The sequence below is a fragment of the Carassius carassius genome, chromosome 15 (assembly GCF_963082965.1).
Source record: "Carassius carassius chromosome 15, fCarCar2.1, whole genome shotgun sequence".
Taxonomy (NCBI): Eukaryota; Metazoa; Chordata; class Actinopteri; order Cypriniformes; family Cyprinidae; genus Carassius; species Carassius carassius.
The window spans coordinates 26,512,604-26,528,818 of record NC_081769.1 but is presented as its reverse complement, the minus strand read 5'-3'; the positions used below and the strand labels follow the sequence as shown (position 1 = coordinate 26,528,818).

The following is a 16,215-nucleotide window of genomic DNA, read 5'->3' as shown; positions in this document are numbered from 1 at the left end:
GCCTCTGATAGCTTTCAGAAGTTACTAAATTGAGTTGGTACTACTAGTACTGCAGAAAGACCCCCTGCAGAAAGAAATGCCACTGTATTACAAAGTGTTACCAGAAATAACATCTATCAGTTGTCACCGTAACTTTAACAGGAGACAGCCAGGGAATGTAGCATTTCTTCACCCAGCAGAGCACTGGTGTTGTAATTTAAATAAATGTAGCTATCATTCAAATAAATAACTTATAAATTCTAAGCAATGCTATTTGGCTCCATGACTACTTTGTGCTGTTTTATTGTATGATACAGGCTCTGCAGTGTTGAATGGCTTTCTTAAGTGCACCGCTTACTTCATTGTCAAATCAATGCACTTTTTAAATTCTATATGAAATGCATATGCTGCAAGTGTGTTAGTCATCATTTGCTTGAAGCACTTGTCATTACTCTAGTCATCCATCCATCCACCCCTGCTGCACGTCTCCTCAGAAGCCCGCCACCCAAACAGAGCCTACAGCTGTTCTACCTTTCCAAAATGCCAGTCTATCTCTCACTCAAAGTCTGAGACCAACCCTGTGTGAATGCCACAGCGGCTGCATCACCATTTACTACCATGTTATTTTTATTTTTTTTGAATGTTCAAAAATAAATGGTTGAAATCTGAAAAAGAATGCTGGTTTATAAACATCTTTAAGCCTCATATTCAGATGACTTCAACTGAACCAGATGTCATATATATATATATATATATATATATATATATATATATATAAGAAAATCAAATATACTTTGAACATTAGTGACTATGTCACTAACGTTTCTGTGCAATACAAGGCGGTCAGATAAATGGACCAGGCTTTCATCAGCTTCTGATCAGAAAACAGAGGTACCAGCTTGCAGAACTACACTTTACACCGGCCACAGACAGATTGAAATGTCAGTCAAACTCAGTATCAGATAAGCTTGTGCTCAATGTCAGGTTGTGCTGCTCTCACAGAAACATCTAGTAAACCCCATGTTTTTTGGGGGGGTTTTTTTGGTGACCCATAAGTGCCCTAAATTTCACTCTTAAATACAACACACTTCACTTGAGCTATGGACTACAAGTGTTGTGTGAATAGTGTAACATTTGCCCTTTAAAGCACAGCACATGCTCTAAAGCACACAGAAATCTTACATAATATGAAAAAAAATATCTAAATATGGCTATTAAAACAAAAAACAAAAACAAAAAAAACATTCTTTCAGCTACTGCTTCCTGACCTTTCCATAAGTGACCGTTTGCCCCAAAAATCCAATCCAATCATTATTTATATTAGTCTCCTTCATATTATTCCAAGTATTGTATGGTATAAGAAATATGTACTACAGTAGTTGTTGTTTTTTTTACTCCCTTTAAGCTAAGAGTTTTTTCATTGTTGTATCTTAAAAGCTATGGATAGATAGATGATTTACACATATACAGTTAGATAGATAGATAGATAGATAGATAGATAGATAGATAGATAGATAGATAGATAGATAGATAGATAGATAGATAGATAGATAGATAGATAGATCTCGTAAAAAATAAACACAAAATAAGAAGGTGCCATTACTGTAAAAAAACAACAATAACAATAATTCTATAAAATGGAAAACTATCATATTTATTTAACAAAAAATAAAGGTACTATTACTGTACTACTACTGCTGCTGCGACAACTACCATTGTAATAATAATAGTACATATTATATATATTACAAGCAGTTATTGTGGTATTATGGTGTGTTTTTTAACTCTCTTGAGATTGAGAGCTTGTCTTTGTAAAGCAAAAGCTGTGTAATAATCTTTAAAAAATGTCTCCTTTTGTTTTAGACTGAAATAAAACAACAGAGGTTTGAAATGACATAATGACAAAACTTTAATTTCTGGGTGAGCTATTGCTCCAAGTGATAGTCTTATCTTTGTATTGTGCACCTCTTCTTTCTTCATTTAAATGTTCTTCAGTCTTCTTGAGTGGCCTGCATGGTCCTGAGGGGCATAATTAGAATTACGTAAGGCCGCTTCCACCAAGAAAGCAGAATCATAAAGCAATCTCCAGAATGATGTCAAGGGACTGCGCATAAAATGGCTGATTTTTGCAAACAAGAAAATAAAAGAGCATATTGTGTTTGCGATAGCTGTACTGATGCCCGTCATTGCTGCTCTGACAGTAGTGGAGAAGAGTGCGCCAGCTAAGCTAGTGCCTGGGGAGATGCTGGCTAATTATGCTCGCTGTGTAGGTTTTGTTTTAGGAAAGGGAGGTGCTCGGCTCTATGCTGTATTTGCTGTGCTAACACAGAAGACTTTGATCTTTGCCAGTCTAACAGCCTCAGTGCATTCAAATTGGCAGCTTATTTATTGCTTGATTGCTGCAGCTCAAAGGATTCAAGGAACAGGTGGGGCTTTTGCAGTTGGACCACAAAAAGTGGTCTTAAATGACAATGCATCAGCAGAAGGCCTCTAAAAGTCCAGCTGTCTGTAAAAACAATTAATGCAAGCCTTAGTTTAAAATGATTGGGCTTAGCAGGAAAACTAACCAGACATGTTTTTTCTAGAATTTGTACTTCAATGTCAGGGGGATTTCAGCCTGGAAGTTCATGAGATTCGGCAGGGAGCTCCGTAAACTGATATAAAAATGTTACATTAAAAACATAAGAATATCTTTCTATATATTTCAAAATTGACAACAATTGACCATTATCTAATGAAAGTTTTACTGGTGCGCAGTATTTGTTTTTAAATGTAATATCTAAATAATATGTATAGTAATATAGCTATAGTAAATGTTATACTATGTTAACACTTTAGATTAGGGAACACATATTTACTAAACATTTTTCCTTAAAAAAAACTTGCTACTGATTAATAGTTCGTATGGTGGCTGTTAAGCTTTGGTATTTGGGTCGGGTTAAGGGATCAAGAAACCGGTTATGCAGATTAAGGCATTAATATATGCCTAATAATACTAATAAATAGCCAATATGCTAACAATATGCATTCTAACAAGCAATTAGTAGTTTGTTTTTTTGTTTGTTTTTTTAAATAAAACACTTAATGTCATTAAGTACAACAAAGGTAAAACAAGCTTTCAGTGGGGTGTCTCGTTTACTTTAAATGTCTAGCATATCACTATAGAATGGTAAAATTTGATTATTTTACGAACTGCTTCCGAGAAACTTTATCTTTTCTACTGGAGGTCACTAGGTTGGCAGAGAGTGTGGTTGGAGGATCTCTAGGCCTGTAAAGGTTAAAAACCTCTGCTCTAATGTAATGCTGTAGTACTGAAACGTGGAACACTTTGCTTTTTCACTTTTAATGCTGCCTTCCATCCTCCTCCCAGAATCCCAGCCACCACCCTTCTCCCCTGCCTCTCTTCTCTCTCTCTCTCTCTCTCTCTCTCTCTCTCTCTCTCTCTCTCTCTCTCTCTCTCGCTCTCTATTTCACTCACTCTCCTAGATAAATGTGTTTAACGCTGATATGAGATTCTCCCCACATCACCCCCCCCAGCCCAAAGGCAACGGGCAACAGGAAGCGGTGTCAGTGCCACAGCAGAAAAACTGTTAAGCAGATTTACACGCACGCTTACAGATCCCACCCCCCCACCCCCACCAAAAATGATGACATTTCCGTGCGCAGCCTGCTGAGGGCTTAAGCGTGAAACGTCTCTTTTTTGCCCTTGCTGAATAAACGGTTTATAATGTAAAATCAAATGTTTCCTTTCCGTCACAGGCCAAGGACCTCAAAACTCAAAGCACACAGTCTTAGGGCACAAATTATGTGTGTGTGTGTGTGTGTGTGTGTGTGTGTGTGTGTGTGTGTGTGTGTGTGTGTGTGTGTGTGTGTGTGTGTGTGTGTGTGTGTGTGTGTGTGTGTGTGTGCATCTTATCCACAGGAGAAAAAAAGGAGATGGTAGGGGGAGTGTTGTGCATTCATGTTTTAGATGAGGACTGGAATATGAGTTGCTCAGCAGCACTTGCTATTGATTGTGACTCATAAACAACAACAAAAAATAATCAGAGGCGTATCACTGGGATGCACAATAAAGCCAATGGCAAACACTAAAAGCAAGACAGATATTAATGTTTAAAAAAGAACAGAAATTACTTTCCGAAAAATAAATCAATACAGCAAATGTAAACCAGAAAGATCCTCTTAGTTTGGTCATAAAAGTCTTTTAGTGTGTGATGACTGAAAAAGATCTGTCCTTACATTTACTCTCGTTTTGTCATCTTTCATTCACTTTAGTCCATTTGCTAAAATTAGACTAAAATTAGATTTTAGTATAATGTAGAACTATACTGTATTTTTTGTATATATATAATGTAGAAAATGAGCATACTTTGAACTAAGTGCTACATTTTCCCATATATTAAAAATGTTAAAATCATTGTTTTGTCAACTAAAAAATGTATCAATGTCAAGAAACCAGAGCTCCTGAAATAATAGCACATTATGGGCATACTTAAGTATTAAATGCGATTTAGATGTTACTATAGTGAAATCCCCATGCTTTACAGAGTGTTTGTACTGTAAATGCTTTTCCATGTTTTAGACTGGCAATTTGCATTATGTATAGTATGTTGTTACGACAGTCGGACGTGACTAAATTAATGACTAGCAGTAACAGCTCTAACTGATTTTTGAATATCTGAAAATAAAAGATTCATAAAGTCATTTGTTTGGGAATTAAACTGGTTGCTAAAGGTTGTTTGCTGGTATACAAGTTTTTAATAAAATACATTTCTCGATTCCCAATTATGCATCTATATTGAAGTGTGAAAATGTGTTGTAAAGGATTTGGTCTTTCCAAGCTCAGAGTTATGGGTTAACAGAGCAAGTGGGGGGGGAGGGGACTTTGTGAAGTGAGTGAAGTGACATTCGGCCAAGTATGGTAACCCATACTCAGAATTTGTGCTCTGCATTTAACCCATCCGAAGTGCACACACACACACTGTGAACACACACCCGGAGCAGTGGGCAGCCATTTTTTATGCTGCGGCGCCCGGGGAGCAGTTGGGGGTTCGGTGCCTTGCTCAAGGGCACCTCAGTCGTGGTATTGAGGGTGGTGAGAGAACTGTACATGCACTCCCCCCACCCACAATTCCTGCCGGCCCGGGACTCGAACCCACAACACTTCGATTGGGAGTCCGATTCTCTAACCACCAGGCCACGACTTCCCCGTCTTGTCTTGATGCATCAAGGTAGATAAAGCATGCAATGTTCTCTGACTGGCCACCATCAAAACAACTTACATGTACAAGGCACAAGAACAAAGTACAGCAACACATGATAACATAATGTGCTAATACATACTGTCCATACAGTTACAGTACATGCACAGAAACTCACAAACACCTTAGATATAATGTATTATGCCCATAAAGAAAACAAATGGTGCTTTTACCGGTTTTAAAAGGCTTTATAAAGCACTTGGTTTGGATATAAATTAATTTAAAATTATGAACACAATCTTATATCAGTATTTTTTTAAATCCTAGTAATGGTATAAATACTTTAGGTTGGAAATCATAACATTAGATAAAAACTTTAACTTAAAAACTTTAGATGAATCTTGAGGTGAAACTTGAAGGTCTTGGCATCTGATATATCTAAAATTATATTAAAAACAGCACTGCTTGGTAAAACAGTAACCTATTAGTAACAACATGTCTCCAATAAAAATGCATCAAGCAGCACAACACTCAAGTCAAAACTAAAACCTCCACTGTCACTTTGGAAACTCGGGACACATTTGGAGCCAAAATAATAGATTATAAGGGAGTTTTCTGAATGGAAACATCAGAGAAGCAGAAAACTTTGCTCTCAATTCAATCTCATTGCTGTGTAGGAGAAAAAAACAAAACAAAACAAAAAAAATCAATTTTCTGTCATAAAGGTTTGGTCTATAGTAAAATGTACATGGAATCTTATAAGTAGACGCTTTCAATCTAAAGTAAAGAGTTTTACTAGAGATTCACAAACAGATTACAGCAGTGCTTGTCTCCCATTTACATCATTTACTGTAGCTCCACTAACTTCCAATTCTCACTGAAGGGCAAAAGGGATGCACCGGACACATTTGCAGGGGAGACACGTGTCTGTATTTTTTTCTCCTGGATGGGCCAGGTGTTGCATTCAGATTCCCCTTGAAAGTTGTCCTTTGTCATGCCCTATGTTTTCCCTTTTTTTTATGAATTCATTTTGATGAAATGATGGCCAGTGCCAAAGTGTCAGTGAGGTGCGTCTGGTGTTGATGTCATAAACGGTGGAGGGCGGAGCCTTGCTCCTCCCTTCAAATGTGTCTGTCGTTTTACTGCAATATAGGGTGAATCCAAATCTAATTAGTCATCCCAGAGGTACAGTTCATTACCCTTGTGGGTCGCCTCATAGAAAATCAAGATGGAGAATCCACAACTACGTGTGGAATAACCCCCCCCCCCACACCAATCCTATACTGGGCTTGTGTGTGCGTGTCCGTCCCTTTGCACGGTTCTCTGAAGAAGGGTTCGCCTGAACGCACAAGCTGCCAGAGTAAATGTGAACTACTCAGGAGGACAGATCAGCTTTTGGAAAGAGAGAGAGAGAGAAAGAGAAAGAGGGGGGACTGATTGTACTTTACACGGATAACAGACATTCCATCTTCTCCATTTCCCTCGGGAACCCATCTAACAGTGAACAGGAGAGAGAGCGAGAGATAGAGAGAGAGAGAGAGATGGATGAAAGCGAGAGTAGGGCTCAGAAAGGGCTGCAAATGCTGGTGATTCACTTGAGCGGAGTTGCGTGAGGAGGCGGCACGGGGCTGGAGGTTTGAGGGGTAGGGAAGACAGGAAGATGCTAGACAGGAAAAGCACATTGTCAGATATGATCAGCTCGGTTAGGCTCGGAGGCAGAGACATCTCCAGAACCTGCGTCAGAGCTCTCGGAGCACCGACTCATTCCGATAACCCTTCTGATCACCTGAAAAAAACTCAAATTTCTCTGTGACTAAAATAAGCTGTCGGTTTTGTTTGAGCCTTTCAGGTTTTGTCCATGTGATGAATGGGAATTTATTAAGAGGGCTTCGGGACGTGACATTGTTTGACGCCTGTCTGTTAGCCAGGTGCGGTAGTTGCAGTAGCAAGTGAGCGTCTATGAACTTCAGACAGGTCTTCAGGAGGGAAAAGCCATACGTCTTCATTTCAAGGCTTTCTCGAGGTTGTCATCAGTCATTAGGATGTCTGGCCCCTCTCGTTTCTCAACTCCCTGCTTTTCAAACAAGAAAGAGCCATTTGTTTTGATGCGCCATCGGCGTGATTTGCTTTCTCTCCAGCTTTGTCGATAATCACGACGGGCTGACATTTATTTCATTTTCATATTTTTCTTTGAACACCCTGCATCAAAGGAAACCAGCACACGGTGTACGTCCAGAACAAATGGCTTTGAAATTGGCCCAAACGGATGTCAAAGACAAACAGAATGACCCCATTATCGCAGGTTCACATCTGTGCAAATGCACATCTGGAGGAAAACAGCTGTTTTGCTACAGACAAGACATACTTCATTGGAGCAATGTGATACTGTTTTTCAGCGGTGTATGAAAAGCCTTCTGCTTGTGTACTTGTGACTAGACAGAAAAAAATAAACCAAACTATTGAGTCCCAGGAAAATTACCCTGAAAGCTTCGATAGAAAAGACTTACTAAAGATGAGGGTTCTGTTTGTATGGAAATGTAAGTGATGCAATGCTGTTCTTTCCAACGACAATGTTTGTGCTTTTCAAGTGTGTCTGAAATCTGGAATGAAAGGACAGTGCAGGGCACCGATGTTGACAAAAATCAACATTTTTCTAGGGCTCTAAAACAATAAACAGATCCTGATATAATGCTTATGTAGCTATTAAATATATCTATCAGCACATTAGAATGATTTCTGAAGGCTCACGTGATAGTGAAGGCTGGAGTAATGGCTTCTGGAAATTCAGATTTGCATCACAGGAATTAATTATTCCTTTGGAGGCAGCTGTGGCCTAATGGTTACAGAGTTGCAGGTTTGAGTCTCTGTGCTGGCAGGAGTTGTCGATATTTAGAATAGAAAAAGATTAGAAAAAATCAAACCGACCCCAAACTTTTTAATGGTCATGTGCATTAAAATTTCTGCCAATGAGGAAAATAAATGCTCATTAATAATGAAAAGCTGAGAGGAGTTGGGCGTGGCTTATTAATGTAATTAGATCTTCAGTGGTTGTGGCTATTGAGCTCCTACCTCAATGTGCAGTAGTGCTTCTTCTCTCTGCCTCAGGATCTCCACATCTTCTTCACTGATCTCTGACAAGAATGCTTGACCATCACCCTCAACGCTTTCCCCCGCTCCGAACAATGGCCCCTCTTCAACCAGTTCATTGAATGGAGTCTGTAGGCTCTATGCACACACAAACACAAATACACACACACACACACACACACACACACAGAGATAATATTTCATCAGTGTTTTAAGAATACATACAAGGCTCACATTCATCAATAGATATGCTATAAACACACACACACTGTAATGCTGTTTTAACAGCTTTAGTAAACATGAAAAAAAAGAGTCAGTGTCACTTTCAATATCAACTTATACTACAATTTCTTCTATAAAGCAGCTCTCCATTGTGTTCTTGTTTTAATTCGCAGATGTCTGACCACTACAGGACATTTCTTCGCAAATGGTAGACCAATGGTAGTTTAAAGATGTTTACCAGCTGGAGCAAACTTTTTTGTAAAGTTTGCTTTGGCAAGTTGTTTCAAACAAACTTCATTTTGGCCTGATTTTGTTTCAAATTACACCACACCAGTTTGTTCTTCGGTTTTGCTTGAAGTACATCGGGGCCTTAAGGTCAGTAGACTATGAACATTTATCTCTGGATGGCTACTTCATTGTAACATTAATTTTAAAGTGTACCATAGTAGTATTTAATCAAAGGATGATTCCATGCGCATGCCCTGAATACTCACTGACCCCAGAACCGCCTCTGCACAGACCTGACTTTGGTGAAACTTCTATATTAGAAGTGACAAAACTTTCCTTGAGATCCATTTGTAAACATCTTATATAATAGCAAAGCACTGACATTTCACGGCTGTGGAGAATATAATACAATGATAATCACTCGCCACCTCATACTGCAGCAAAAGAATCGCAAAGGAAGCGCCTGCCGCCTTTGTTAGTCATTTAGGTCGAACTCTCTGTGAGCCTAAAGGTTGAAGAGGTGGGAGTTGGTCACTTAGAAAGAGCCACATTGATCTGCTAATTTCTTAACTTGCATATGCATGACATCGATAAAGGCCCGAGGCGTGCTATTATTTTTTGCAATGTGTTGGATGACTCATTGTATTCTTCCCTCTCAGAATTAGCACATCCAATACATCTCGGTCCAGCACAATGCCACTCTGAGAACATCATCTTCTTTGCGCGGCTGTTGTCGTCCCACTCACTGAGGATATCATTGTTTATTAGGTCATAGAGTGGCTTGTAGTTGGAGTTTTTTCTCATCTATTGACAAGATTTACAACATAAATTATCCTTTAATCTGTTTCTGTATCTCAGATGCATAATTTGCCCTAAAATTTAGTCTCAAAGTTTATTATATTTTAAGTTTAATTGAATTTTGATCAACTGTACCACATAAAAAAGCCCATTAACATTATTCTTTTGAAAAAATGTAAATAGTCTTATAAAAAAACTATTTCAAATATAACTAATAAACTAATAAAATGAACTTTGAATTTCCTCACAATATTCAAGTTACAAGACATGTACATATGTGATTCCTATGAGAAACAGAGAGGGGTCTCCTATGAAGTCAACAGTTGCAGTAACTTTAATACATTTTTTACAAAGTTTCATCAAACATAAGTCAGCAGTCTTTGTGTCTATGAAGCTGAGCGATGGTTTAATTATAGCAAAGAGCAAGTTATTTATATCAGTGGAGCCATTTTTCCGCCAATCAATCCAAAGACAGAGCATCCTCCCTCTCTCCTCTTGAATTGATAGGTCTCAGGTTATTTCTAACTTTTTTTTTCTCCTGTCAGAAGAGCAAAATGTTAAACAAGTGAGAAAGATGATTACATTTCTTAGCATATGGTTATCTGCTGTAGAATGGTGACTCTCATGTTAAGCGTTCCAGACCTGAATTAGTGCAAGTGTTAAACACAATTATTTCTGTATGTTGACCAATAATGAAGGATGCAATGAAATCAGCCTGAACAATTAAAAAGTTCATAACTATACACTGTCTATCATAACTGACACATTTATACAGAGCATTTGGACATTTAACATTATAAACTAAATAAACACTACATTTGTAAATAACATATCTGTATATTCATTAAAAAAATTATAGGTTATTACTCTATATTTCTACTTCTGTATGTAGTGCATTATTTAATTTTCTAGTTGTCTTATATTAGTGCTATATTTCATCTCTACTGTATAATTCTATGTACTGTATGTCTGCACTATCATATATGTATGTCATATATGCACTATGTGTGCACTTTCTTTGGCAGCTATAGCTGCTGAACTAAAAAATAAAAATTACAGTAAAATATCTTAATTGAAATAACGTACAAAAACAACAATTTTACTGAAATTTTTATTCAAGTTTTTATAGATTTTTCTTTTTTTTTTTTTTTTTACAAAATGTTCCTTGTTTCAATTAAGATATTTTACTTTAATTTTATGGGTTTTGTTTGGCAGCCGTAGCTGACAGTCATTTGACTATTTTTAAGGGTTTTTTTTTTTACAGTGTAAAAACTTATTTTACAGATCTTTCCTTGTTTCAATTACAACCTTTTACTTTAATTTGACATTTTTTGTTTGGCAGCCATAGCTGTCAGTCATTTGACTGGATTTTATTTTAATTTTTTTTAAATAGTGTTTGTATGTGTAAACATGGTGATAAAGCACTTTATGACTTTCTGCCCAAACTTAAACAAATAACATTTATCACATTTAACAGATTGATGCTAAATAATTGCTTTAACATAAAGTAAGTTTGTCTGTATTCTGTATTCTGTCTGTCTGTATTCTGTTTTATCTTAGTACTCAAGCTAGACAATCTGTCTGCCTGTTTCTGCCTCAGGTAATTATGCCTCAGATTTTAAGTTTAAAGTTTAAGATATAAAGAGTCCAAACTGCGAAAGAAAGAAAGAAAGAAAGAAAGAAAGAAAGAAAGAAAGAAAGAAAGAAAGAAAGAAAGAAAGAAAGAAATGTTATAACAATATAACAAATTCATAAATTAATCTTATTTATAGAAACAGACTCCCATACCAAACAGCGCATTGTTATTCTTTTTATTCAACACAATGGGAAGTGAGCATAACAAATTACACTTGATGTTGAGAAATTCATTTAAACATATGATTTACATGAGTACTTTAATAACAGCCTATACCGCTGTGATTTTTCCGTTCGTAATAGTGAGTCACATTCATGAATCATCTTACAGATTGGCAGTGCTGATAGCAAACCATGTTCTCTTCTGAACTCAGGCAAAAAATAAAAATAAGACTCCGGCAGAACCTGGCGATCAAACAACTCCTTAATAACGTCTTACTCTTGACTAACAACTCAACATGTTGTTTGTTTTGGAATGTGTTATCAGCGTTCTTATTAGAACTGCACATCCTGTTTGATTGCTCTGGTCGGGTGTTTCCAGGGGGGATTGTTGAAGGAGATGGAAGATCAGAGACATTGCCGCAGGTGACAGAGTCACGCATAAAAGCAGCATCTCTAGAGAGCGACAGGAGGGAAGGGAATAGAATAAGAGAGGATTTTAACAGACCTGAGATTGTAAGACATGAGTGTGTATGTATGTGCTATAGTCACATAACAGCTGAGACAATCTGAGCTGCTGTTGTACTGCAGGTAATATTGAACACAATTCCTATCATTCAGTCAGCACTTTCAATCATCAGTACATCCTTGAGCCAACTTAGATGAACTGAAAATTGAAGTTTGATTGAATCTGAGGGGGGATAAAAGGAAAAAAGAAAAAAAGGTGTGGTGATGATGTCAGTTTTAGTGTGTTTCATCAAATGAAACTCCTCCATTGAGAGTGAAAATCACTAAGCATTGTTATCTGTGGTCATTCTAAAGCCGTCTTGTTTCTTCTCCACAATATGTTTTCTTTTTGTTCTTACACTTAAATGCAATTTAAGATATCATGTGTTCTGGAGAAATTTGGGGTTAAAGGAATAGTTTAGTCAAAAATGACAATTCTGTCATAATTTTCCCACTTTCACTTCACTTCAAAGCTATATGACTTACTTCATTCTGGAACATGAAAAACTCACTAACTGTGCACTCAGTGAATGGGGTCCAAAAAAAAAAACACATAAAAGTACCATTAAAAGACTGTCATAAAATACAATGTATGACTGTCATCATACAAGTCAAACAATAAATTTACATCATATAACGTGGCATGTCACGGTGAGATTATCAATCATCACTGACATCAAACCTGACATGACACATCTAATGGTACCATATTAGATTTAAGAAAAATTATCTATTGGCTTCAGAAGACTTGAAGTAGACTACATAAGTCATAAGGACCAGTTTTAACCCTTTCCCCACCAATGTATCACTTTTAAGTTTCCAGCCACTGACAGCACTTTTGAATATATTACCTGTTTATATATTCATACTATAAAATATTCTGGGGGTCATCAAACATGTGTTATTATGTTTATATATATATATATATATATATATATATAAAAATATAAATATAAATATATATAAATGAATATATAAATAAATAAATACAAGAGAAGATGCATAACCTGTATATATATATATATATATATATATATACAGGTTATGCATCTTCTCTTGTGGATCTATATTCCTTCCAGCCCTGATCTTTGACCACCTTCTGATCACCAGGGCTGCACGTTCAGTACCAAAAAGCATTGAGATTCCTAACAAACTTCATATGAGGACTGAGGTTTGTATGTGTCATGAAGTTCTGACAATTAATATCTGACCTGCTAGAAAATTAAGTGGTCAGAAAAGAGGGGCATCAAAGAGCTCCTCATCCACACGCAATCACACACAGAGTCACACTCTTTATCTTATTTTTACAAGGATGTCGAAGAGCTCATGAAAGAACAAAGAGGAAGAAGTGGACTCTCTCTGGACTGAGATATTGAAGCCCACTCACCTGTTTCCTGTCCTTTTGTGCAGGAGGAAGCAAGGCCCTCGAACGATCTGCAATTTTCTGTCAGAGAAAAGAAAAAGAATTACATTAATATGCAAATACAGCCAGACATGTGACAGCAGCTGAGCTAAAGAGAAGTTCAGTGGATTCTTCTTTTCACCGGTTTACATTATTACTGCAAGAATGGGCTGCACACATATAGTCGAGGAGACTGGGACTATTTTAAAACTGAAAGTTCTTACAGTTGTACAACACATGCTCAATAGGGTCATTTCTCTGGCAGGTAAAAAATAAAGTGTAGTTGCTTCACTTTGTGAAAAAAAAAAAAAAAAAAAAAACTTTTGAGACAAAAAAAAAAAAAAAATTTTTGAGTGAATTTTTGTTTTTTGTTTACAACAGTTTTATTTTATTTTTTATAGCTAAAAGAAAAAAAAAGTACATATTAATTCATATTAATTGACACTTTTTTCTAATATCAAGATTGACAGCTGTTCATCAGCCTAATCATGTTTGTTATTTTGTGACAAATAAAGGAAAGCCAGTGTTTTGTGTGTACCTTCTGCAGGTCTCCATAACGCTGCACAGAATCGGATAGCTCTGTGTTGAGTCTTGTCAGACGGAGCTTGTCTTGCTGTGAGGAAACAAAATAGCATGATTTTAAAATAAACATTGGTTCAGTTTAACATCACCATACAGTAACTTTACCATGAAAACATTTTATTTTTGTCAGTACAAATGCTAGTGGAATGCTGGCATTCATGACATAAAGCACCATCACTGGCTATACTTATATAAGAATGATTCTTTCAGCAAAGAAAAAAAAATGAGAGATGCAGAGAAGATTTATTTTACCCGTGAAGACCCGCTGATGATGTCAGTGAGTTGTTTAACAAGTTGGCTTGTGCTTGTTATTACTTTATTGGTTTGCTGCTGTGTGGAATGTCTGAAAGAGAGAAAGAAAAGCGAGAGGGGTGAGAAGACAGGTAATCATGCTTCACAAACCACAGAAGATGATTCAAAACGATTCATCAACTATCCCAAGGTGCAATGCTCTCCAAGCTGGGCAAGGTTTACAGCCCTATTGGATGGATTAGGCTCAACCAATTAAGTAAATCAATATTAATGACTTTGCGACAGAGGAACAGCATTGTGCAATGAGAGACTGTGTGTCATGACTGCAGAGCTCAGATGATGTCAGGAAGGCTTTAGGCTCCAGGCAGGAGTCAATCTGTCGTCCCGGAGGAGAAGCAAAGGATTAGACGTTGTGTACCAAGACAGCAAATCAAACGGAGGGAAGGTAGCACAGCGCAATGAGAGGTTTACTGTACTGAATGGATTAATAGAGCAAAAGAAATCAAGATTGCATAAATTGGGTTTATAGAGGGTGATATTTATGATTGCATACATAAAAGGGAAGAAAGAGTACTGTCTAGCATTTGAATAAGGCTCCAAACCAACAGGGGGCCCTAAAAGATTACAGAAATCACTCATATTTACTAGATTTCAGAATTGTGATTCAGATTTTAATTGAGAACCAATTCCAAGACTTAGTTGAATTTGAACTGGCGTAGCAAACCAGATGTAGAATTGCAGATGTAGATTTTTAAGTAAACTTAAAATTAAATGAAATTCAAATTAATTAATAAATATATGTGCCAAGTTCTTCAAATTTTGAATTTTGGCTATACAAAAAGTTTTAGAGCTTAAAAGGCCTTTTTATAAGGTATATTGAGTAGACAGAAAGATGCATTACCTTAAATTTCTTTGAACTGACGAACAATTCCTCTTCCTGTCATTGTGATCCAAAATTTTATTCAAATTTGCATTCATGTATTGAAAATAATATTTTATTCCAAAATTTGCCCATCCCAGTTTTGTAGCTTATGTTTAAAATATGGACTGTTTTATGCAAAATAAGACAGCAATATCAAGTTTAGGTGCTTGCAAGTTAAAAATGTGACATGTTGCACACTGAATCAATGTCTGTTTTAAACCATTGACCAATCAAAGCGATCTAGGGGTGGGATAAATGTTGATGGGATTTCATGCACCCATAGACGCGCCTTTGGTTCACTTCTATTCCTCCATCTAGCCATTTTTAACGCTAGAATGCTTCCTATGTGAAGAGCCCCTGAGACATCTGTGCCCTGGGTACGTCAATGTCATAATCCATCTCTGGAATTGGGGTGAAAAAGGAGGAAAAATGGCCAAAAAAAGACCGGAAAGGAGGCAAAAGTGAGAGAATTAAAGACATTGAAAACGTGAGCCTTGCTGTACATTATTGTCAGTTCTGAGCTGGATGGAAGATAGAAGAGAAAAAGGGGCCAACGAGTCAGAAGGTGGTGAACAAATATAATCTCCTGATAGAAATTCCACTTTCTCCTCATGTGGAGCGAGGAGTGTGGATAAGGCCATTGATTTAGTGTCTGTGCCCTGCTCCAGTCTGATCCCTTCCTTTAAAACCCAAACCAAGACCACCGGCCATAGTGCCTCCTGTTCCCCAGAGATATGTGGCAGTGAACGTGGGGCCCACCTCCCACTCAAATATTGATTTAAAAAGCGAGGAAGGAAATGAGGAGAGAGGTGTCAGGCAGATACATCTCTCGTGCATTCGTTATGGGTGGGGGCATGTCACTGTCATTCTCAGTCCACGAAAGAAACGAGACCAGTCGAGCAGAAAAGCACCTGTAACAATAGCAGCAGATGCAGTCGTGCTGTGTGAACAAAAAAGCCAGAAGTCCACGAACGTTCTAATCACACGCCAGAGAATAGGGGAACGTGGCTGAGCAGTTCAACCATAAAGCTTGACTTTGGGCACTTTTTTAACCTGATCGGGCCATTTCAAGGCTGAACATGAACAATGACTCACTCCTCTAAGGTTCTGCATGCTTGGACTCAATATTGCTGGCTGAGATTTTTGGAGAGAGCATAGTTTTCTCCTGCCTAGAAGTGTACTATATGATGACAAAAAAAAATATAAAACTTGCCTCCAGTACTTTTAATCTAAAGATCCCT

The 16,215-nt window shown here is 37.3% G+C and overlaps 1 protein-coding gene across 2 annotated transcripts in view; it reads right to left on the bottom strand.

Moving 5' to 3' along the window:
* The window catches only part of tsnare1 (T-SNARE Domain Containing 1), a 150,179-nt gene that overhangs the window by 69,697 nt on the left and 64,267 nt on the right, over nucleotides 1-16,215 (bottom strand). For both annotated transcript variants that reach the window (XM_059567091.1, XM_059567092.1), the window contains exons 5-8: nucleotides 14,053-14,143; nucleotides 13,757-13,831; nucleotides 13,204-13,260; nucleotides 8,250-8,405 (exon numbers count right to left, since the gene is read on the bottom strand). In XM_059567091.1, the coding sequence (XP_059423074.1) occupies nucleotides 8,250-8,405; nucleotides 13,204-13,260; nucleotides 13,757-13,831; nucleotides 14,053-14,143 (379 nt within the window). The remainder of the gene's footprint in view (nucleotides 1-8,249; nucleotides 8,406-13,203; nucleotides 13,261-13,756; nucleotides 13,832-14,052; nucleotides 14,144-16,215) is intronic.